Genomic DNA, 24,491 nt, shown 5'->3' with positions numbered 1-24,491 from the left:
GAATAATTTTCAAAAATTTTTCTCTTAAATAGCCGGAATAAAAAATCAAGCGACCGAAATTGAACGATTCAAATAATTTACAAATCAAAATATTAAAAAACAAAACAAACAAAAATTTAATAAAATTTGTATGAAAAAAAGTATATATAAGAAGATTAAGTATTCATTACACATATCGAGTTTTCATTGTTTTTAATATGTATTCTGCTATTCGGGGCGGAGACAAATCCAACGAATCAATAACCATGAAAATTGGTTTAGCAGATCTCGAGTTATAAGTGTTCGAACAAACCCGTCTTGGTTTTATATATATGTAGATTACATTGAAATTACAAAATTATTAAATCGAAGGTAATTTATTGATAAACAAAGCGGTTATTAACTGACAAAAAAACGATAAGAATTTTCGTATTATTTTAAATAAAACAAGTTAATTACTAGATTATAACAATTAATTTATTAAAAGTACTTTCACATTTAATTTTATTTTTTAAGTTCCGCCAATTCCAATAATTATTAAATTCAGAATAATCCAAATTTTGATCAGCTGGCCCTTCCAAATCGGGGTAATTATATTGTATACTCTCGGAAGCATGCCAGGTGTAGAAAGATTTATGAGCGCTTGCAAAATTTTATAATAAAGCAGGTAAGTGAGTGTTAAGGGTTGGCAAAATTCCTTCTAACTAACAAAAGTCATGCTATTTCCACCGTTAAGTTATTTCGATGACGGTTAACTTATTGCCCCTCACCCCAAAAAAATAAAACAAAATATTTTTAGAATGAAATGGTTTAGAAATGAGGCCACCCATCGGACTAAACAAATAAAAATAGGTAAAACTTTCTTTTGATCACTGACAATGAGAGTAATGAAATGATTGAGAAAAGAACGGCTGAACCAATCTTAATGAAAGTTTCAGAGGTTGTTCGCTGTGGATCGGGAAGGTTTAGAAATAAAAACTATATTTGAGGGCTTTTCTTGAAAAAGTCGGAAAATTGGACACTTTCCAAAAGTAACTTTTTGCTTTATTTTTCAATTATTTGAATCGTTCAAATTTGTCGTTTGCTTTCATTATTCCGGATTCAAAAAATCCAGTAAAAGACAATTATACTTCACCAAAGGAAGCAAGGAATTGAGAATGGTACGGTGTGTGCAATTTTTGGAAAAGTAAACCAGCAATTACAATTGCTGGAACAAGTTAATCACTGGAATGCAAATGAAGTTCACACACTTTTCGCGATAATCATTTCGACATATCAGCCTTCAAACATCGTCTTCGCTAAAAATTGGAAATGGGTAAATTCCGGTTAATACTTTCGGCGGTTTAATATCAATTCCATTTGAAGTTTATCAATTCACGAAAGATGAACTCATCACGAATGTTCGGACATTGGCCAAATTATCGTAACTACGATTCCTTAACTACCAAAAATACTGATGTTGTTGACTTAAACTGAAAAATTCAAAGTCAGATTCCGGGAGACTTGCGCTCATACAAATTGATCGCTCATACAAATCGATCGATCGTCGTCTTGACAATGAAGACGACACCGTAAATTATTATATTCGCAATCTGCTTGTGCCGAAGCTGTGTAATGGAACCCGACTAATTGTGACGCACCTATCGAATACAAGGGAGCAGAATGCTTGATTTTAGTTTAAACGTATTCCGTTTACAGTGAAAATTGCATTTGAGATGACAATCAACAGGACACAAGGATAGTCGGATAGTGTGTGGCATAAATTTGGAAATGCTATGTTTTTCACACGGCCAGAGATACGTGGCGTGCTCACGAGTTGGAAAACCATCTTTTTCATCAACATAATTTTACGCAGGACAACGGCTGCGGGGTCAGCTAGTAATTATTTAAATAAATGTTACATTATTACAATATTTATTTGTTCTGATTTAAAAGAAAAATATTGAAATGCTTTGAATGGCGTAAATAAATTCAAGTGGAAAAACACGAGAGCTTTTAAACATGTTTTTAGCTACTTGTGATTCTAATGACATCAAAAGAAATCAAACACATTCTTTACAACGTTGTTCTCATTTAGCCTATTAGGAATTCTAAACTTATTCCACAATGTAAACATTGGCAGGCATTTAGACAAACCAAGAACTTCTGTGGTAAAATGTCAAAAGCGGGTAAATGCGGTGGTAAGCACAGAACCATCGTGTGCCAAAACCCAAACTCAGGAAAACCAAAATGCTGTAACTGTGGCAAAAGTCATCAGGCAAACTACAGAGGATGACCTACTAACTCAAATCCTTGAGATGTTAAATAAAAAAGAAAAATTCAATATCGATCTGTGCAGCCGTTTAGATAACCTCGAAAAAAATAAAAATAAAAATAAAACAAAATCTAAGGCATGAATGATGCTCTCCGAGTTATGACATAGAATGCAAATAGATTATTAAAGCACCAAGAAGAGCAACAATTTATTTCACAAAAAGAGAAAGAAGAGTGTCTAATATCCAAAACTCATTTTACGAGACACAGCCATATAATTTTCAAAAACTACGATATCTATCATACAATCCACCCTAGTAATTGTGTGAGGGAGGCACTGCTGTTATTCATAAAAATGGCATTAAACATTAAGAGGATAGAAAAATCAGTACCCACAATATTCAAACCACAATTATTACATTAAAAGCAATGAATCAATTCTTGTAAATTACTGCAATATATTGAACGCCGATATACTAAATCCTCGTTGAAGAATATAAAGGACTTCTCAATATGCACCCACACAAATTTATTATGGGAGGCGACTTTAACGCTAAGCATGTTTACTGGGGATCGCTCTTAACGACAGCTAAAGGGCGAGACTTATTCCAGGCAGCTCAGGAAGACGGGTGAGTTTATATCTACCGGAACACCAACTTACTGGCCAACGGACACCAACAAAATACCAGATTTATAACCAGGAAGATATCTCGAAATTTCATAGAAATAGAAGGTGGGTTAGATCTAAGCTCCCCATTATATTTAACATTAAGTGGAACATTCATTAAAAGAGATCTTAGTCTGAAGCTATACAACAAAAATAAGGACTGGACTTCGTTCAAACAAATACTTCAGACTAAAATAAAGTGTCCGAAAATCACAACAATTGAACAACTAGAGTTAGAAGTTAACACATTTACGAAAGAAATTCAACAGCAGCTTGGCATAATACACCGGAGATAAAGGGAAAAATTATAGGTTCAAATTACCCTAAAGAAATAAAAATCCTCCTAATAAAGAAAAGAAAGTTACGACGGAAATGGCAACAAACCCGCTCACCACTCGACAAAACCAACCTTAATAAGGCAATAGTTGAATTAAAACGAGAAATCGCTCATATTAAGAATGAGTCAATTAATAAATATTTATCTCAACTACCCGCTAACAAAAAAATGATAATCCACTCTGGAAAAGTACAAAGCATCTGAAACGTCCAACAAGCCATGTTGCACCACTAAAAATTGCTTCCAATACTTGGACTAGAAGGGATTGTGATAAAAGGTAATGCATTTGTAAAACACCTAGCTGAAGCCTTTCGTCCAAATGAGGATAGTGAAACCGCGTTCCTCAGTAGTATTCAACAGGATCATGCAAGAATCCCAGCAATCAAAAGCTTAAAGTTAAGAAAGCAGCTGACATCGATTAATTACTGCTGAAGTGTTAAAGCAATTACCATACAAATGTTTACGGAAGCTCACTTAAATTTTCAATACAGCAATCCGTCGGATACATTTTCCAAGCCTTTGGTAAGTTGTCGAAGTTATTATGGTTCCTAAGCCAGGCATTAGGATCCTCACATAATCTCGTCATATAGACCAATTTCACTACTTCCTCAAATCTCAAAACTTTTTGAAAAATTAATTTATCTAAGATTAATCTCATCGCATCACTTCGGTTTTAGAAACAAGCATTCAACAATAAAACAAATTCACAGAATAACATCAGAAATAGAAAAATCCCTGGAGGATAGAAACGTATGCTCAGCTGTTTTCGTTGACGTTGCGCAAGCGTTTGACAAGGTATGGCACGAAGGCCTTATGCAAAAACTAAAATCATGTCTTCCGATTGAATATTGTGCTCTTTTAGAATCGTATATCACCGTGAGATTTTTCGGTGTAAAACAAGGAAATGAATTCTCCAAACTAAAATAAATAGAAGCAGGAGTTCCTCAGGGACGTATCTTAGGTCCACTTTTATATATTCTGTATACAAGAGATTTACGGTTAGAACCAAACAGTAAGACTGTCACTTTTGCTGATGACACCGCAATACTATGCGTCGAAAAACCAACAAAAAATAAAAAGCTGCGCTAAACCTGCAACATGCAATCAACTCTGTAGTAAGTTGGACTAAAAAACTGTGGTAGGCCCACTAACTGCAATGGTTTCTTTACCGGCATACGCAGATGGTGACAGTTTTTGTTGACCGGTTGAAGATTGTTTAGTTACTTTCCACCAGAATTATTATTAGCAGCAACCACAGCACTAAATTTGATAGATTTGTCCCAGAAAACAGTTGTGTTTGTTGAACCCCAAGCTTTTGTGCTTGAACATACAGCCGAAGTATTATTGGGGCTTCCACCCGTATTACTTGTTGCACTCATAACAGTTGTTGTGTGCTGCTGTTCCTGTTCTTTGTGACGCTGCTTCAACATATTTTTTTCATTGGCTAAACACTTTGCTTCTTCTGCTTGTATTTCGGCAAAACTTTTAACGGGTACGTCCCTTACAGGTACGTTCCATTTTAACATGGAATCAAATGCTTCAACAGCAGCGTTAGCACTAGCATGAACTCGTTTGCGAAACATTTTCATTTTACGCTGTTCCATTTGGCGTTCCCGTCTTTGAGCTTTTTGTATTTCAGCTAGACATGGCACACCTTTTGAAGAAGCTGCATTGCTTTGAGTAGACCATGGTGCAACAGAAGATTGGAAATGCGCATTTTTGTTATGAAGATTAGAACTCGAATTCACTGATTCAGTTAAACCAGAATTATTGGCTATATTTCCTAGAATTGCTTGCCGCCGCCGTACTAGAATTTGCAGCTGCCGTTCATTTTGTTCAACCATTTGTCGACGCTTTTCATCATCTAATTGTTGTTGGTGGCGTTTTTCCTCACCTGATTGCTGGCGTTTCTTTTCCTCCTTCTTTCGATGTTTATCTTCGGCTTGATCTCGACGTCGATCCGCCTCGTTTTTTTTGTTACAAGCACTAACCTCAGACACCTTTGGGTTCGTCGTGGTTACTATCTGTTGCTTGATAGCACCTTTTGTACTACCCTTAAGGTGTTTAGCGACAGATTCATTAGATTCATCTTTGAGCTGGGTTGTCATAGGTGACACTGTTAACAGATCGCCTTGCTCCAAAGTGGCTAAATCAGACATAGATACCGGAATTAGTTTTTGCGGATGTGGTACAAGTTTTGTCGTAACAGGTTCTGAGGATTTTTCATTAGATGGTTCTATTAAATAACTACAAATATATTTCGTGCAATTTAAAGGAATTTATTATATACCCCAATGATGTGTTACTGCGAAATTACAGCCTGTGTCAATATTACCGCGCCAAGCTTCAGCACTGCCCACTCCACTGCTAGGCGCGTTTTCCCGATCGTTGCGATTACGTCGCCAATTTTCCAAGTTTCTAGGATGATTATAAAATTCTTTTCGTGGACTTAAAATTGGAGTACCACGCCAATATAAACTTGAACTGATGACGCACATGTTGCCGCCCCCTGTGCATAAAAAATTGCCTCCACCATTCCGTTCTGGCCCGCCGCGTTCAATCTATTCAATTAGAAACCATAATTTCAAATACATAAATTATTTGTTTTTTATCTACAAGTTGCTACCTTCACTGGTATTGACCGTGGATCAGCTTCGCCGAACTTAGCTATATATCGTTTGTAGATTTTATAATTTGACTTCCCATGCATCCGACCATGATTTACCAAACCCCCTCTTCCCCCACCTCTTGTACAGGTATTGAAACCAACTAGTGATCGTTGCATCCTTGAAGGTCGTTGCTATAATATAAAAATAATTAGATTATCGTGTTACGAATACACGAAAAGTTAAAAAAATTAAGACATACTATACATTTTTAAACTGTCAAATCTGATATCATATAGAAATCATTTTTTTTACTAGAAGACTGCTCCACACTTTACTGTGGCTGGTATGATTTCTAGTCAGCCGCTACATTTAAAAGATACGTATACAAATTTAGCAACTGAGGAAATATTTGTTAATGAGATATTGGGCACCGAGGACAATGAAGGCATTGGACGCCCTAAAGAGGCGAAAGCTTTGTACAAAGTGGATGCCGCGTAAGTTCATAATCCAACAAAAACAACGAAGTTTTGATTCTGAGGTGTGTTTGAATGCTCTTTTATCATAATAAAACCGAATTTTTGCGCCTGTGTATGACAATAGAAACATGGTTCCATAATTTCACATTGGAGTCCAATCGACAGTCAGCCTAGTGTACTGCATATCATGAACCAGTTATGATATATTTCACTGCGTATTTGGTTGCAGTTCTATTCCACCATTCCCAATATTTTGAAAGTGTATTATTTTTGAGGAAGGGTCTGTATGAAATTGTACGCATTTACTGTTCAATTATTCGAAAATATTTCTGTATTCTCAAATTATAATAGACCTTTTTATCAACACTGTAGTTATTCTTAGGTGCAGCGTTTGGTTTGTTATGAATGCATACGCGTTTTTCGCCCATAATCTAATAAAGAAGTCGCAATGCTTTGACGACGAAAATGTTAAGGCCATTTTTTGTTGTGATATTAGAAATATTTGACGGGTTCGTCCTAAAAAAAACTACCTTTTTCAGGAGCAACAATCAGTATAACCCATATACTGCAGGCATACGAAATTTAGTGTTGTTCTCCCGCATTAGCTCTGTTTTGTTAAATTTATACTCTTGCAACCAGTTGCTACAGAGTATTATAATTTCTTCACCTAACAAGTTTACTGAAAACCACTTAAACTACAACAACCAAATTTGCTGGTATAAATCTCATTGTAACTTCTACCTACAATGTGAAAAGGGATGAAATCGGAGGATATAACGGTATTGTTTAAAACTACTAAAAGCGCGATAAATCAATATCTAAATAAGCCAGAGTGTGAAAAATGGACGATGGTCACTCACTCTCTCTTTTTGGTAAAATCCCATATCTCGGGACCCGACCAACCGACATCGACAAAATTAAGTACGTGGCATTCTTCTTATATTCTTATGTCATATTGTAAAAATGGACAACTAATCGGACAACATTCACACCTACTTTCCATATAGTACAATTTTAATGCCTTTAGTGCGTGCCACCTTATGAACAAAACTGACTTAAATCCAATAAAAACGGTTCAAGCCCCTAGGTACCAAATATTTAGACCCCGTCAACTATAGTCAACTTTAACTTATAACTAAAATTAAGCAATAGTCCTTCTCTTATAATGGTATGTCATAGGGGGTCGAATCGGACCAATACTTCCTTTAGCCCCATATACCTGATATAAAGATTTTCGAATTGAGGGGTATCTTTGTATCGCATATATCGGCCAATATGTGAGTTATCCCAATGAAAATAAGAAAGAGTATGTTATTAATAACAGTGCGTCTTTGTGCCTAAATTAGATAAATTTGAGCTAAAACTTGGCCTAGCCCCTATATAACTAATATCAGGATTTTCGAACATCCGGATGACTTTACTCTATATTGGTTTTACACTTTGAGGTATTTCCCTGGCTTCGATTCTTGCAAGTTGCAAGAGTATAAAATGTTCGGTTCTATCTTAGCTTCTCCTTACTTGTTCAGATCAAAAAAACCGGATTTAAGGGGTCCCAGTGGTCTAGAACGCTCAAATAAAGGGTGTTTTAAGGTTTAAAAAAAGAGCAATCGATTTAAAAGTTTTACAGTTTATTTATACACTTATGAAAAGTACAAAAATATTTTTTTGTTAAATAAAAAAAATTTTTAACAATATTAAAAATGGCGTCCAAAAAAAGCTATTTTTGGACCAGTTTTAGATCGAAAAAAAAATCGAAGTTCTTAAAATTGAAATTTGATTGTAGTCCCAGCGATAGATATTGATCTTATAAACACCATATTAAAATTTCAAGTGATTCGGATGGATACTGTTTTTTTTCATCAACGGCACGCAAAAAAGTAGTTTTGAGATAAATGACGTACAAAGAATCCATTCAATGAGCCCCTCGACCGCGCGCTACCTGCTAAAATGGCTGTAGAAGCTAAAATAATGTGAATATCCTTCCAAAAATTTTACAGTACATTTATTTGTGCCCCAACTGTTTTGTACGAAAAATGTGATCAATTTTGCAGTCCTACATTCCCATATTCGTAATATATGCGGGCAAAAGACGCAGCTAAAAAACTTGTTGCTGTTGTGAAATAATTTGTTGTTATTGTGAAATTAACTTATAAAATGTTATGATTTGTGCCTCCAAGGATTTTGGATTTTATTTCAAGAAAGTCGCCATACACAGTTACCATTGATTAATTCCTGCATATGGAAAGCAGAAAGCAAAAGTCAACGTCGCAGTAACCGGGTGCCCTTCCATCGTCAAAAATGATCTGGAGTTGGAGAGCATCTCCCTATTGAGGGAAACATACGCAGTCGTTGCAGAAGTTGCGCAGAAAACAAAAGAGAAAATAATAACGTACGAAAACGCCTTGTATTTCTTGTAACATCCCCTTGCGTAAGCTTTGTTTTGCCAAATATCACACGAATTGACACCTGACTGTATATGTATACTGTATATGTATACAATTCATACTTTTTATATTAATCATAACAAAATATAAAAAATACAATAAAAATTCCAAATTTTTTTAGTTTGTCTATCTATCTTTATGCTACTATTGTCGCATATGTGACAATACCAATTACTCATGGGACATCCTTTTCCAAGGATACTTCTCCTGTACATAAGAACACTCCTTTGACCATAATTACCCAATCTAAATGGAAAAAGTTTTTTTCTTTAAAAAAAAATCGGTATTGAAAGCTTCTATCCGAATCACTCCTATTGCAAGAGTGTATATAGCCTAGCGGAACTTAACTAAGAGCACCTCATCTGATAACACTGGTCACACTACATCAAAATTGCCTTCTACATGAAAATATACTATATTGATTGTATTTCACTCGTTGAACATAAATATACAAGTTAGAATTCATAATTAGCTCTTATTGTGCATTTATGCCTTATAAATATAATAGAGGGTAGCGCGACAGATTTATCACATTAATGATGATAACTCAAAATATTTAGTGATTACCCGCGGAAATTTTATTATTTCACATTTGTTTGTTGTGGTAACGTTGACTGTGTTTTGTTTAACAGTTAAAACGTGAAATTGTTACCGTTTTCTTGTCATTTTTAGTGAAAAATCTACAGTTTTCGTTATGTCGCGTAAATGTGTTAATAGTGCAGACAATTTTTGCTACATTTGCGGTAAGGTGACCCTTACTAACCAAAGATGCTCAATAACACAACGTTTAGAAACTTACTTACATTATTTTGGAATTAAAATTAAAAACCAAGACAAATCGTGGGTACCACATTTTAGTTGCACAACTTGCTCCACAAATCTGATTAAGTGGCTAAACAAAAATAAACGTTCATTGCCTTTTGGTGTACCAATGATGTGGAGGGAATTTACCAATCATGCGAATGACTGTTACTTTTGCTTGACTCCACCCATCCAGCACGGTATATCACGAAAAAAGAAACGAAGCGTAGTATACCCTGACGTAGACTCTGTATCGCGACCTGTACTACATGGAATCGATTTACCTGTTCCTCGACCTTCCGAAGAATACCAGCAAGATTCTGAAGAAGCGATTAATTCAATGGAAGTTGACTACAATGAGCCTACAACCTCACAATCGCCACAGTTTGTGGGTGACAATATTTTTTGTGACGAATCTCATAGAATTTCGCAAGATGAACTCAGCGACCTTATACGAGATTTAAATTTGCCAAAAGATAAAGCGGAATTACTAGGATAGATACTTAAGCAATGGAATTTGCTTCAACCGGATGTCAAAATCAGTTTATACAGATATCGTCAGAAGAACTTGATGACCTATTTCAAATCCGAAAACCAGCTTGCATTTTGTAATAACGTAAATGGCTTGATGAACGCTTTGAACATTGAATACCATCCACAGGAATGGCGGCTGTTCATAGACTCCTCAAAATTAAGTTTAAAAGCTGTTCTTCTCCATAATGGTAACACACAACCATCGATTCCGTTATGCCACGCTTTGCATACTAAAGAAACATACGAAAATATGAAATTAATTTTAGATGCTATATCATACTCAGAGCACGAATGGCAGATTTGTAGTGATCTAAAAGTCATAGCAATGGTGGGATAGTCGGGCTAGATCTTTACATTACATAAAAAAAGATTGGAATGCTAGACTAAGCCTGAATCCTGGAGAAAAGAACGTCCAGCACCTTCCTCTAGTTAATTCCCAAAAATTCTTCTACCGCCTTTACATATCAAATTGGGACTAATGAAAAACTTTGTGAAGGCTCTCAACAAGGATGGACAAGCATTCAAATACCTGCGAAGTAAATTTCCACATATAAGCGACGCCAAAATTAAAGAGGGAATCTTTATCGGACCTCAAATAAGAGAGATTCTAAAGGACCAAAACTTTGATTCAGTTTTACAGGGCTTTGAAAAAGAAGCATGGGAATCTTTGAGAGCAGTCGTTCATGGTTTTTTGGGCAATAAGAGAAATGAAAATAATGTTGAACTTGTGAACAATCTCCTTCAAAAGTATCAACAGTTGGGTTGCAATATGTCCCTAAAAATTCATTTTCTTCACTGCGGTGATGTAAGTGACGAACATGGTGATCGATTCCACCAAGATATCTCGACAATGGAAAAGAGATACCAGGGCCGATGGGATGCGTCAATGTTAGCGGACTACTGCTGGAATTTGAAAAGAGATACCCCTAACAGTGATTACAAAAGACAAACGAAAAAGAAGAGAAAATCTTAATCAAATACGTTATTTTTTTTATATATAAGTAAAAAGCAAAAAATAATAGTAAATAATTATTATAGTTTTTTTTATAAAATGTTTTGTACTTTAACGTGTTACTAAAAGCCAAATTTTGTATATTAGGTATATTTCCAAAATAAGAGCTAATTCGAAAAACATATTTTTGTTTTCCTATTCAGTAACCTCAAAGCAATATAAAAATAAAGTATTCTATAGAAAGGCAAACAAAAAGTTACATTTTGTAGACCAGTGTAATCAACAACAATCAAATCTCTAGAGACAAATTCTACTTGTCGCATTTCATACTGGCTGTTTATGCGACTTCTGATCCCATGACATCTCGCCCTTCAACACAACTTTCATCACACACAACTTTCAGCATCACACCAGGCAAACCCCACACAACAAACACAACCATACCACACTACACACCAACATGTCAATAATCGTTTCTACCACCCAACCGATCAAAAGTGATTGGTCAGATCGGGGTGACCCCAATTTGATTTTCGACCGCTGATCCGTACGCCCAATTTTGATTTTGAATTTTTGATCCATTTCTTGAAACATACTTTTTTTGTTACCGGGGGGAATCTTCGAAAGATACCGTCCTGTTTCAAGCTTTAGGCGGTAGGCTCTCGTTCTAGAAATTTTCCAACTCCATGTTAATCACCCGTCCTTCACTCTTTCTCTGCCATTCCTTCCTTCTAAGCCGTATTAGGGCTGTCGCGCTCCATTCTCTAACAAAATGCCACGTCTGCTGGGAACGTAGCATGTGTGGTACAATATTTTCAGGGGTTGACCGCTCTTAAAGAAGTTTCTCTAGCTCCTCTCTTCCATCTTTATAACGAAGGCACAGAAAGAAAATGTATCACGCGTTCTCATTCTCGTTTCCTATAATAAATAGGAACTGCGTCAAGTAGTAGTGAGTTTCACCGTGATTTCTCTCTACCCACACTTGCACCTTTCTGATCAACGTCTTATTGTTTCGTCCTTTCGTTTATGCCACTCATTAAGGCCGTTTTGTCTCTCTTACTTTTTCTCTTGTTTATTAAGTCGTCTGCCCGTGTTTTTCGTTTTGTCATAGATTCATTTTAGCTCCATCGCCATAATATCTGAAGACATGAAACCTGAAACTATTCCAGCCGCTTCGTGTGACACAGTCCGGAAAGCGCAAGCTACTCTGATTGCGCTTAACCGAAAAGTGGTCATTGTGTGAATACAAGTCGGTCACTTGCCATGTACACGACTGCACTAGAGAGCTACTAGCAAACGTAATATCGATTATAGAACCGCGACCTTTTTTCGAAATTGTTTTTGTGTTTGTGTACGTGCTACCCCACTCCACTGCCCACGCATTGAAGACACCTGCCACCACCTTCATTGTGGTGTTCGACACTTCTAGTACCAGGTTATTGATGTGTCTTTCATATTCACTTTGTGAGATGCTCGACGGAATGTAACAACTATAAAAGTTTATTCCGCAGATTTTGTCCGCTAGTAGTAGACTCGTCCTGTTAGTGGCTTTTCTTGGATTTTTTGGTCGGAGGTCCACATTTCTGCGCTAATGTTTTTATATTATTCGAGACTATTATCACGTCAATTTTCTGCTTAAACTTCTAATTGACGTTGAGCTATAAAACTCTCATATGTTGGCTTCTTTTACGCTCTTCTTCGTAGAGAGGACTTTTTTTGCTACCTATCTGATGGTCACAGTTCTCCATCCTTGTTTTTAAATGTACTGCAGCACGGCTCCTTGTTGTATGTCTTTGAGAATTGACATCTCTGAGGCAGCACAGACTCCTATCGTATGAGTTTTTGCAGGTGGCCAAGTGGCCATATTCCAAACACCGGAAGCACTTTTTAAGGTTCGGCGTCTCTCTAATTTTACATACACCCATCCTATTTTGATTTTGTTAGCTTCAATACCCATCTAAAGCTAACTAGCTAACCGGTGAATTTATTTGACTCACCTAGGTCAAATACTTTAGCCGCTATAGCGTTTACGAAAGTTAAAAAAATGTGATTTTTATCAAAAAACTACATTTGTTGTGAACACTATTGCCACGTTCCTGGTAGGGATAGAGAGTAGGTTGAGGGTTTTCCTAAAAGCCCTTTAACTAATCTAACCGGTGCAATTTATTTGACTCACGTAGGTCAAATACTTCTTCTTTTCGCTACGTGGCGCCAATTGGATATTCCAAGCGTAGCCAGGTCCTTCTCCACTTGGTCCTTCCAACGGAGTGGAGCTTCCTCTTCCTCTGCTTCCCGGCGGGTACTGCGTCGAATACTTTCAGAGCTGGAGTGTTTTCATCCATCCGGAAAACATGACCTAGCCAGCGTAGCCGCTGTCTTTTAATTCGCTGAACTGTGTCAATGTCGTCGTATATCTCGTAAAGCTCATCGTTCCATCGAATGCGATATTCGCCGTGGCCAACGCGCAAAGGACCAAAAATCTTTCGCAGAACTTTTCTCTCGAAAACTCGCAACGTTGACTCATCAGTTGTTGACATCGCCCAAGCCTCTGCACCAAACAGCAGGACGGGAATTATGAGCGACTTATAGAGTTTAGCTTTTGTTCGACGAGAGAGGACTTTACTTTTCAATTGCCTACTCAGTTCGAAGTAGCACCTGTTGGCAAGAGCAATCCTGCGTTGGATTTCCAGTCTGACATTGTTGGTGGTGTTAATACTGGTTCCTAAGTAGACGAAATTATCTACAACTTCAAAGTTATGACTGTCAACAGTGACGTGAGTGCCAAGTTGCGAGTGCGACGACTGTTTGTTTGATGACAGGAGATATTTCGTCTTGCCCTCGTTCACTGCCAGACCCATTTGTTTTGCTTCCTTGTCTAGTCTGGAGAAAGCAGAACTAACGGCGCGGGTGTTAAGGCCGATGATATCAATGTCATCGGCATACGCCAGCAGCTGTACACTCTTATAAAAGATGGTACCTTCTCTATTTAGTTCTGCAGCTCGAACTGTTTTCTCCAGAAGCAGGTTGAAGAAGTCGCACGATAGGGGGTCGCCTTGTCTGAAACCTCGTTTGGTATCGAACGGCTCGGAGAGGTCCTTCCCGATTCTGACGGAGCTTTTCGTGTTGCTCAGCGTCAGTTTACACAGCCGTATTAGTTTTGCGGGGATACCAAATTCAGACATCGCGGCATAAAGCAGCTCCTTTTCGTGCTGTCAAAAGCAGCCTTGAAATCGACGAAGAGGTGGTGTGTGTCGATTCTTCTTTCACGGGTCTTTTCCAAGATTTGGCGCATGGTGAATATCTGGTCGGTTGTTGATTTTCCAGGTCTAAAGCCACACTGATAAGGTCCAATCAGTTTGTTGACGGTGGGCTTTAATCTTTGACACAATACGCTCGATAGAACCTTATATGCGATGTTGAGGAGGCTAATCCACGGTAGTTGGCGCAGATTGTGGGGTCTCCTTTTTTATCGATTGGGCATAGCACACTTAAATTCCAATCGTTGGGCATGCTTTCTTCCGACCATATTTTACAAAGAAGCTGATGCATGCTCCTTATCAGTTCTTCGCCGCCGTGTTTGAATAGCTCGGCCGGTAATCCATCGGCCCTCCGCTTTGTTGTTCTTCAGTCGGGTGTTTGCTATTTGAACTTCTTCATGGTCGGGCAATGGAACGTCTGCTCCATCGTCATCGATTGGGGAATCGGGTTCGCCTTCTCCTGGCGTTGTGCGTTCACTGCCATTCAGCAGGTTGGAGAAGTGTTCCCTCCATAATTTAAGTATGCTCTGGGCATCGGTGACTAGATCACCTTTGGGGGTTCTACAAGAGTATGCTCCGGTCTTGAAACCTTCTGTAAGCCGCCGCATTTTTGCGTAGAATTTTCGAGCATAACCCCTGTCGGCCAGCTGAGCAAGCGCATCAGACTCACGCATTTCGGCCTCTTTCTTTTTCTGTCTGGAAATGCGTCTCGCTTCTCTCTGCAACTCTTGGTATCTATCCCATGCCGCACGTGTTCTGGTCGATCGTAAAGTTGCGAGGTGGGCAGTCTGTTTTCTCTCCGCTGCGACACCGCACTCCTCGTCGTACCAACTGTTCTTTTGCACTTTCCGTAAACCAATGGTTTCGGTTGCAACTGTACGTAAGGAGTTTGAAATGCCATCCCACAGTTCCCTTATACCGAGTTGTTGACGAGTGCTCTCAGAGAGCAGGAATGCAAGCCGAGTAGAAAATCTTTCGGCTGTCTTTTGTGATTGCAGCTTCTCGACGTCGAACCTTCCTTGTGTTTGTTGGCGTGCGGTTTGTGCTGCACAGAGGCGGGTGCGAATCTTAGCTGCAACAAGATAGTGGTCCGAGTCGATGTTAGGACCTCGGAGCGCACGCACATCTAAAACACTGGAGACGTGTCTTCCGTCTATCACAACATGATCGATCTGGTTGGTAGTTTTTCGATCCGGAGACAGCCAGGTAGCTTGATGAATCTTCTTATGCTGGAATCTAGTACTACAGATAACCATATTTCAGCGAAGTCGATCAGTCTCAACCCATTTGGGGATGTTTCCTCGTCGAGGCTGAATTTACCGACCGTAGTGCCAAAGATACCTTCTTTGCTCATCCTGGCGTTAAAGTTGCCAAGCACGGTTTTGATATCGTGGCGATGGCAGCCCTCATAAGTGCGCTCAAGCGCTCGCATAAAAGGCATCGTTGGTCACATCGTCCTTCTCTTCCGTCGGGGCGTGGGCGCAAATCAGCGATATGTTGAAGAACCTCGCTTTGATGCGGATTGTGGCTAGACGTTCATTCACCGCAGTGAATGATAGTACTAGGCAACGGAGTCTCTCTCCCACCACGAATCCCACACTACATTCCTTGTGAACACTACTGCCACGAACCTGGTAGGGCTTAGGGGGCAAGTGCTAGTTTTCCTAGAAGCTCTTCGATTTAGCTAACTAATGCATATTATTTGACCCACCTGGGTCAAACACTTTAGCCGCTAGAGCGTTTAAAAAGTAAAAAAAAAGTGATTTTTCTCAAAAACTACATTTTATTGTGAACACTATTGCCAAGACCCTGGTAAAGTTTAGGCGGCAAACGCTAGTTTTCTTGGCAGCTCTTCGATTTATCTAACCAACGCAATTTATTTGACTCAAATAATCAAAAATCAAATACTGTATGGTTGCAACCCTCGATGTCAAAAATGCCTTCAATACGGCATCTTAGCCAAGTATACTAAGTGCTAAAAAACTTCTCTGTACCGGCATATCTCTACAACCTGATAGGCAGTTACTTCAAGGATAGGACGCTATGCTATAACACAAACCAGGGCTACAAAAAATACAAAATCTCCGGGGGAGTGCCACAGGGATCTGTACTCGGGCCCCTCCTCTGGAATATAATGTATGACGGAGTACTGCGACTCAAAGTAACGGAAAACGTACACATCATTGGGTTCGCAGACGATATCGCTGTTGTGGTTATAGCAAAGCACATACACGATATAGTTACGATTACCAACAGGACAATAACGTTAATAAGCGATTGGCTCGAAACTAACGGACTGAACCTAGCGGAGAGCAAGACTGAGGTGGTACTCATTACTGGCAGAAAAGTTCGGGAAATTGCCACTTTGATTATAAAGGGTATAAGCATTACTACACAACCGGCAATTAAGTACTTGGGAATCATCCCTGATGCAAGGATGTCCTTTAAGGAACACTTGGCGTACACATGCGAAAAAGCTACAAAAGTGTGCAGACCCGGTTAATGCTATATACCCGTTGGCCAAAGCAAATTAGAAGACGACTATTAGCTGGTGTATTAAAGTCAGTCGCGCTGTGGCCTACATCCTTTAGACCTATTGGCCAACGAAATTCAATGTCTTACAAGTAACAGTTTACCGCAAAACACACTGAAAGAAATTGCAAGGGCAGAGACGGTGAATCACTGGCAAAAACGCTGGCAGGAAAGCGAAAAAGGGCGGTGGACATTCCGACTGATCCCCAACGTTGAACCATGGCTAAACAGACCGCATGTCTGCTTCAAAGCATATCTGAAAGCATATCTGGAACGATTCAGACACAAAAGTAACGACACATGCGATTCTTGCGGAGGCGATATCGTCGAAAATGTAGAACACACATTCTTCTATTGCCCGAAATATTATCATGAGAGGCAACACTTAAAAATGCGTTCTGTATAGACCCAACTCCTGATAACTTGGTAAACCAATTGGTCGAATCAGTAGAGAAATCAGACGTGACGGGAGGGGTTGGCGACGAACAATGTACAAGGGGAGTTATTAGACCAACAGAAGGGGGGCAAGTAAGTGCAACTTGTAACTGAATGCAGTTTGACCATTACAGACGCATGAGTGTCACTCAACCATCCTCCCGACGTAATACTTGACGGTGGTACCGGGGGGACGGTACAGGACGGTAGGAGGTTTAGTTCGGATTAAAGTTCCACACTGGCACGGGGTCCAGGCTTTCGATGTTTCCTCCTAGTCAAAACAAAAAAACAAAAACCTAGGCCAAATAATTTAACCGCTAAAGCGTTTACAAATTAAAAAAAAAAAAACAAATTGATTTTCCCCAAAAAACTACATTTCTTGTGAACACTATTGCCACGGCCCTGGTAGAGCTCGTGGGGCGAATGCTAGTTTTTCTGGAAGCCCCTCGACATGGCTAGCTAATGCAATATATTTGACTCACCTAGGTCAAACACTTTAGCAGCTAGAGCGTTTACAGAATTAAAAAAAAAGTGACTATTTCTCAAAAAACTGCATTTCTTGTGAACACTATTGCTACGCCCCTGGTAGGGTTTAGGGGGGCAGGTGCTAGGTTTCCTGGAAGCTCTTCAATTTAGCTAACTAATGCAATTTATTTGATCAACCTAGGTCAAATAGTTTAGCCGCTAGAACGTTTACAAAGTTAAAAAAATGTGATTTTTCTGAAAAAACTACATTTTTTGTGAACACTATTGCCACGACTCTGGTAACTTTAGGCGGCAAGTGCTAGTTTTCCTGGAAGCCCTTCGATTTAGCTTTTTTGTGACCTAATTCAATTTACTCCTGAAGCCCTTCACCTAGGTCAAATTTTACTTTAGATGCTAGAGCGTTTACAAAATTATAAAAAAAACGTGGTTTTTCTCAAAACACTATATTTCTTGTGAACACTAGTGCCACGCCCTGGTGGGGTTTAGGGGACGAGTGCTAGTATTCCTGGAAGCTCTTCGATTGAGCTCACTAATACAGTTTATTTGACCCACCTAGGTCAAACATTTTAGCCGCTAGAGCGTTTACAATGTGCAAGAAAAAATGTGAGTTTTCTCAAAAAACTACATTTCTTGTCAACACTATTGCCACTCGAAAACTTATATTCACATTTTATAAATTTATTATGCACATAAAATGAAGAATAAAGCAAAGTCTAAATGAAGGAACTTTGACTAGAAAAGTAGTTCTGTCTCTTCGTTGCGGAAGAGAATATGTAGCGTAATCATCTCTCTTTTGTAATCCATCAACACGCGTTGAAGGCCCAGCAGTTATCGGCGAATTGACGACCGTTGATTCATCAGTAGTTATAGATGCTCCCGCAGAGATTGATGGAACAGCAAACGTTGAATCTTTTTTACGCGCTCTCTGATATTCCGCAGCTGTTTTCCTCTTCTTCGTTTGACTGCCAGCTATCATTTCCAATTTCTCCTTTTCCCGCTCTGCTTTCTTTCGTGTTTGGTATTCGCAGATAATATTGTTATCGGTTAATTGACGACCGTTGATACATCAGTAGTTATAGATGCTCCCGTTTGGAACAGCAAACGTTGAATCTCTTTACCTCTTGAAAGTTATACTTCTTAGTGATATTCCAAGAAATGCATATCATTTTGTACAAAGAAAACTAGAAAACTTAAATTCACATTTTATAAAGCAAAGTCTAAATCAATTATCATTTCTGGGTTCTGACGGATATCTATAATATTTACAATTGGATTATGATAACTAAAATACGATATGAAATGTCTTACATCTAGTTTATCTATATTTCTCGCGAATACCGCATCAATAGTCGTACCTCCTTTTGTCGTAAGATCAATTCTTCCATTGATCATTTCTAATGAAAATTTCTCTCTGAGGAATGCCAGTAATGGTTTAGCTTCTGACAATGAGAAATTTACATTGAAATCTCCCGCAAAGAGTACCGGTTGTTCGCTATACTCTACTGGTTCGCCGATAATATCTGCAAAAGCTTGCGAACCTGCAGTTGACAACGGTAATAAAGTTTTACCGATGAACAATTTTATATCTCGATGAATTTGGTGATATATAAATAGCAATTAAATTCAATTTTTTACTATTATGATTATCGCTAGGGTTCATTTTGCATTCTACCGCACACAAATCGCCTATTCTTGTTGATGTTGATATCGTCACATCAGCATCACTCACGTACGGAGATTTTATATCTAAATGAGGAGTGAGAATATGACATTTGTCTTGCTCATTGTGATAAATAGCAACGCCTAAATTCCTTTTTTCATTCCGTTGAAATCTTACAACGAAATCAAAATTTATAGAAATAAATGTTTCTGATAATAACATCAAGATTTGATAACATCAAGTTTGACTGTTTAAACACTCTATCTCAGAAATCATCAACATGAGCACGAATTGAATGATATTATTGATAAACATTTTCTTGTGCTAAGAAACTCGAATAATTCTTTTTCTAAGGTGATAATTGGATTTTGACGTAATTTTATCATTTCATCTCGCAAAGCGCGACATGACCTGTCATTGCTTCCAATGCCATGATAAAATTTTTTTTTCTGTTTGTTCACTGGGATAATGTAAACTCCTTCAATGGCAACAGCGCTTTACAGTGAAACATCAACTAATTGCTGAGATTGAGCTTGGTAATAATAGTAAAAAATTACATTGAAAGATACACATTGCGACTTGTGAATTGTCAACCCACAAGCTGGTGCCAGTGGAAAGTGGTTTCTCTTAGCTGATATACTCCTCTGTCTATTAAGATATATTGTTGCGTTTCGAAGGGCAATTGGCACGGCCAAAGGATTGATATTATTTGCTAGCATGAATGATCGTGCTGTCATACGAGCTTTTACTCCAGTTTTACCACAATTTGGAAATACTAGCCATACTCGAGTGTTCTCCATTGTCGTTTCTTTCTGCGTGATCTAATTTCTCCATGTCACCGTTGGCTAATCCATCAGCAACTGCGATGTTGGCTGTTATAATGTAATACTTTCCAATGACGAATATTAAATGCTGTAGCAGTCCACCGGTATCAGCTGGTAGTGTTTTTTCTTCTCAAGGGCACTACGTGCGCTTTGTAATTGTTTAACCTTTATCACAACCTGAGATGAAGTCTACAGCCGCGGATATGATCTGATCAGGATGATTTGCCAAGATGAATTGATTATATTTGTCGACCGTGGCATTAGAATATCCCAGTCGAATCCCGTGAGGACATATTTGATTGGCTTCTTCTTCTGTCATAAATTTTGATTCTACTAACGCAAGTTCTTCATCATTTAGCCGATCCCCATTCCCGATTTTCGTTAGAATGGTCGAGAAAACCACATTTGCTTGACGCATGACTTGTGTGAGTTCATGCAGTTTGAATGAACGCCAAGTTTGCGACCCAATGTAATGTTTCGATTGTTTGAAAATTGGAGTAGCTTTCACTGGCGGGAGATGTCTCAAATCCCCAACTAGTATCATGTCTAGTCCCCCAAAAGGTGCATCTGAATTACCTGTTATAATTTTCAATCTCCTGTCGACTCTTTTCTAGAAGCTCTGCTCCAACCAAAATTCATATTGTGTTGATTATCATTTATTTGAGATTTTTCTAAAGCATTTTTTTAAATGTAACAACAGACAATAAACAATGAATTTTGGTTTCTCGTTCCGGTGTCGAAGCATATGTGAGAAAAGATGGTTTTGGTTGCAATTTATGAAACTAGCACGCCACGCCATTGTCCTGCGCGATATCTTTTGAATTGAAAAGACAAAAATTCGTGTTGATTATCATTTATTTGAGATTTTTCTACATTTTTTTTTCAAATTTGATAAACAACAATTTTTGGTTTCTGTTCACAGAAAAGATGGTTTTCGACTATCACGTATATCTCCTGTCGATTGTCATTTCAAATTTATGCAAAACGATGCGACTATCCTTGTGTCCTGTCGATTGTCATTTCAAATGAAACGTTTGAACTTTGAATTGGCAAATCGTTAGAACTCAAAAGAAATCGGTAGAATCAAACATTCTACCCCATGTATTTGATAGGTGCAATCATATTGCGAAACATAATAACGACAGATCCAACTTTGAGACGCAAATGATGCGGTGGCATACCAAGCCTCTCCAAAGAATTTATTTAGAAATTCCACTGGATAATTCACAGTGTTGTCTTCATTGTCAAGACGATCGATCGATTTGTATGACCGCAAGTCTCCCGGAATTTGACTTTGAATCTTCCAGTTTAAGTCAACAACATCGGTATTTTTGCCAGCTAACATTGCGCATGCATTTAAGGAATCGTACTAACGATAATTTGTCTAATGTTCGTATAAACATTCCTTATGAGTCCATCTTTCGTGAATTGATAAACGGCATATGAAATTGATATCAAACCACCGGAAGTATCAACCGGTGTTGACCCATTTCAATTCTTAGCGTATACGATGTAAAATGTCTTCGGCAATGTAATTTTTGGTCGTATCCCATAACTGACGCGAATTTGAAGGCTGATCATCGCGAAAAGTGTGCGAACTTCATTCCAGTGATTATCATGTTCCAGCAATTGAAATTGTAATTGTATGTATAATATCAAGGTATTTCCGAATAGAGCAAGTTCTCGCAAACGGTTCACTGACGAAAGTTGAGAAAAAACTCGTAAATGTTAATTTTGTTGCTGGGGGTGTTTCCCCTGTCTGTACTGTATTCTCTGTGTTGAAATAGACTATTTGGTCACTCTCCAAATTAACCGCGAGACGCACAACAGTCCAAAACCTTTCATGAATTGCAAAAGTAAATATCATACAAAGCGCTTTATTGCCGTTCACGTATCGACCCATTTGATACTGCTGATCTCATATCGTTCAAGACCAGTAACCGCCATGTTGCTCCCTTTGGTGACGTACTTACAAACGTATTTTATCGATTACACCAAACTGCAATACGCAACATTGACATGACTTTTGAGTGTGAATTAGACATCAGTGGCGAATATGGTACGATCCATATGTTGTCGACTTCGATGTGTTGTTAACTTCGATATTCACGCCTCTAAATTGAATGCTAAATGTTCTGCCATTGTCATCTGGTGAGCGACGCTGATACATTGGATATCCATCATTTCTAGTTTGTGTTTCCGAAAGAAAAGCACGTGGATAGTGTTTCGTGCATTTATTGTCAGACACACAAACCGAAGTGGGATTGTGGTGTTTTCACCACTTCGTATAATTCTGGATCTATCTCTGGATCAGGAATTTCCGCAGAAATAATTTTATCAATTTGATCTAGTGTAACCACCATCCCCAACCGAAGAAGAATGTGTGCGTGCGGCAAACCTCTTTTTTGCTCCACAACAGAGTACATCCAGCATCTAACAGCATCTTATATACCATACGTTGCTTCAAGATAAAGTCCATCAAACATCGTAACTGTTGTTTGAAAAGTCATGCTGTGACATCGTGACGATCGCTTGCTGATTGACGGCGATCCATAACTCCGCACGTATGTCATCGCATCCCTGGAGTACTCGGTCATGTGCCTTGGGCTGCCAATGTATGTTGATGTCAAAAAGAACGCCGACCGATATTAGGCGACCTCTTCGTGGCTTTGTAAAAATTTCAATTTGCATTTGACCTCTTTGTGTGAAACACACGTAAAGTTTTCAATGTATAATTTTCAATAATTTTTCTTTTAAATAGCCGGAATAAAAAAGCAAGCGACCGAAATTGAACGATTCAAATAATTTGCAAATCAAAATATTAAAAAAACAAAACAAACAAAAATTGTATGAAAAGTCACTTTTTGGAAATTTCCAATTTTTCGACTTTTCCTTATGAAAAGTATATGTTTTTTTTTATATCTAACCCTTTCCAGATCCACAGCGAAGAACTTTTGATTTCATGAAGATTGTACATATGTACATATGTATGTATGTATGTATATACAAAATAAAACGTTTGTAAGGGAAAAAGAAAAGAGCTGTTTTTAGGAATTTTCCGGCAACTTTCGTAATTTTTTCTTACATAAGAACCTTACCCTAATAATAACAAATACAACAAAAAAATCAGCCAAATCGATTCAGCCATTCACGCGTGATGCCGTGACAACGAAAACGGTTTCATTTTTATATATAAGATTTCCATGATGAGCCGAATTACAAAAGTTTTTCCACATCCAGCGGGACCTGTCAGAAATACTAACAATGGTTGAAGTTGTTTCGATGTTAAATGATGGATAGCCTGCAGTAAGATGGATCGTTGTCCGATATTTGTTGTTTGCATAAGTTCACAAAATTGTGCATTCGGCATTAAATTTTCTCTTCGCTTCGCAATTGCTTGGAGTCTGTTCAAGGTTGCTAAGCGGAGATCATCGTTGAATGGAAGTGGCTGAGGAACCGCTCCCATAACATCTTGATTGTCTGCTTGCATACAATTTTCGTTCTCACGATACAACAGTTCGCATAATCTCATAGTTTCTTCAATGTTGATGTTGGACTCGAATTTCTTGCGACGCTCTAGAATAATGTTCTCATTGTCTGCATAAATTTGAAGGAATTTTGATTCAGAAAGTAGTTCTGTCTCTTCGTTGCGGAAGGGAATATGCAGCGTAACCATCTCTCTTTTGTACTCTTCGAATTGGGTTGTTATATTATAATTTGTATATCTTATATCATGGTGTTTAGTCAATTTCTTGTATTCATTATTGGCGTTGCATTTGTATTGCTCACAAAACTGGGCCAGAGTTAGATCGTTCAATTCCTCCGGTGGTTGTTCGTATTTGTCGAACACATTATCCCTCCAAATGTCTGTGGACTCGTCATTATTCTCCGTCAATTCTTTGCGTGCTTTTTTCAATCTCTGTCGGTCTATCGACCACGACGAGGCTTCTGACATTGGTTTACCAAGTAGCCACCAAGCTGCTTCTTGGCTCGAAATCTCTACTGAGTTCAATAAGTCGACACTCATTTTCCTAGTGATTTCAACCACTATAAATCCGGATATTTTTCTGTGATTTCATTAATTTGCCTATGTAAGTAACTGATCCCTCGGTTAGATTTATTAACATGTCTACCAAGTACGTCGCACAGGAATATTCGTCTAATATGAACTGCAAATCCATATTCGATTTTAAAACATTAAATAAGAATGGGTTGAATGCATTATGCCATTTTTCCGCTGGTGTT

At 38.3% G+C, this 24,491-nt stretch overlaps 1 protein-coding gene across 1 annotated transcript; it reads right to left on the bottom strand.

Annotated features, from left to right (window-relative positions):
* Positions 1 to 3,985: 3,985 nt before the first annotated feature.
* Positions 3,986 to 24,273, bottom strand: LOC126767515 (GIGYF family protein Gyf-like). The gene is made up of 6 exons (XM_050484994.1): positions 24,036 to 24,273; positions 23,739 to 23,843; positions 19,071 to 19,300; positions 5,863 to 6,036; positions 5,527 to 5,797; positions 3,986 to 5,472 (listed from the first exon to the last, which is right to left on the bottom strand). Exons 1-6 carry the CDS (start codon positions 24,271 to 24,273, stop codon positions 4,457 to 4,459), a joined length of 2,034 nt encoding a protein of 677 aa, XP_050340951.1. The 3' UTR covers positions 3,986 to 4,456.
* Between the last annotated feature and the right edge of the window lie 218 nt (positions 24,274 to 24,491).

Source organism: Bactrocera neohumeralis, unplaced genomic scaffold (genome assembly GCF_024586455.1).
Source record: "Bactrocera neohumeralis isolate Rockhampton unplaced genomic scaffold, APGP_CSIRO_Bneo_wtdbg2-racon-allhic-juicebox.fasta_v2 ctg735, whole genome shotgun sequence".
NCBI classification, from domain to species: domain Eukaryota; kingdom Metazoa; phylum Arthropoda; class Insecta; order Diptera; family Tephritidae; genus Bactrocera; species Bactrocera neohumeralis.
This window is presented reverse-complemented; position numbering and strand designations above follow the sequence as displayed.

Excerpts from the sequence above, each read along its gene's own strand:
- LOC126767515 (XM_050484994.1), bottom strand. The coding sequence starts at position 24,273 with ATGAGTGTCGACTTATTGAACTCAGTAGAGATTTCGAGCCAAGAAGCA. Across the intron at positions 19,301-23,738 it reads GTATCGTGAGAACGAAAATT|GTTCGCAAGCTTTTGCAGAT; the intron begins GTATGCAAGCAG and ends TGTCAACTGCAG. Across the intron at positions 5,798-5,862 it reads CACGGTCAATACCAGTGAAG|ATTGAACGCGGCGGGCCAGA; the intron begins GTAGCAACTTGT and ends CTAATTGAATAG.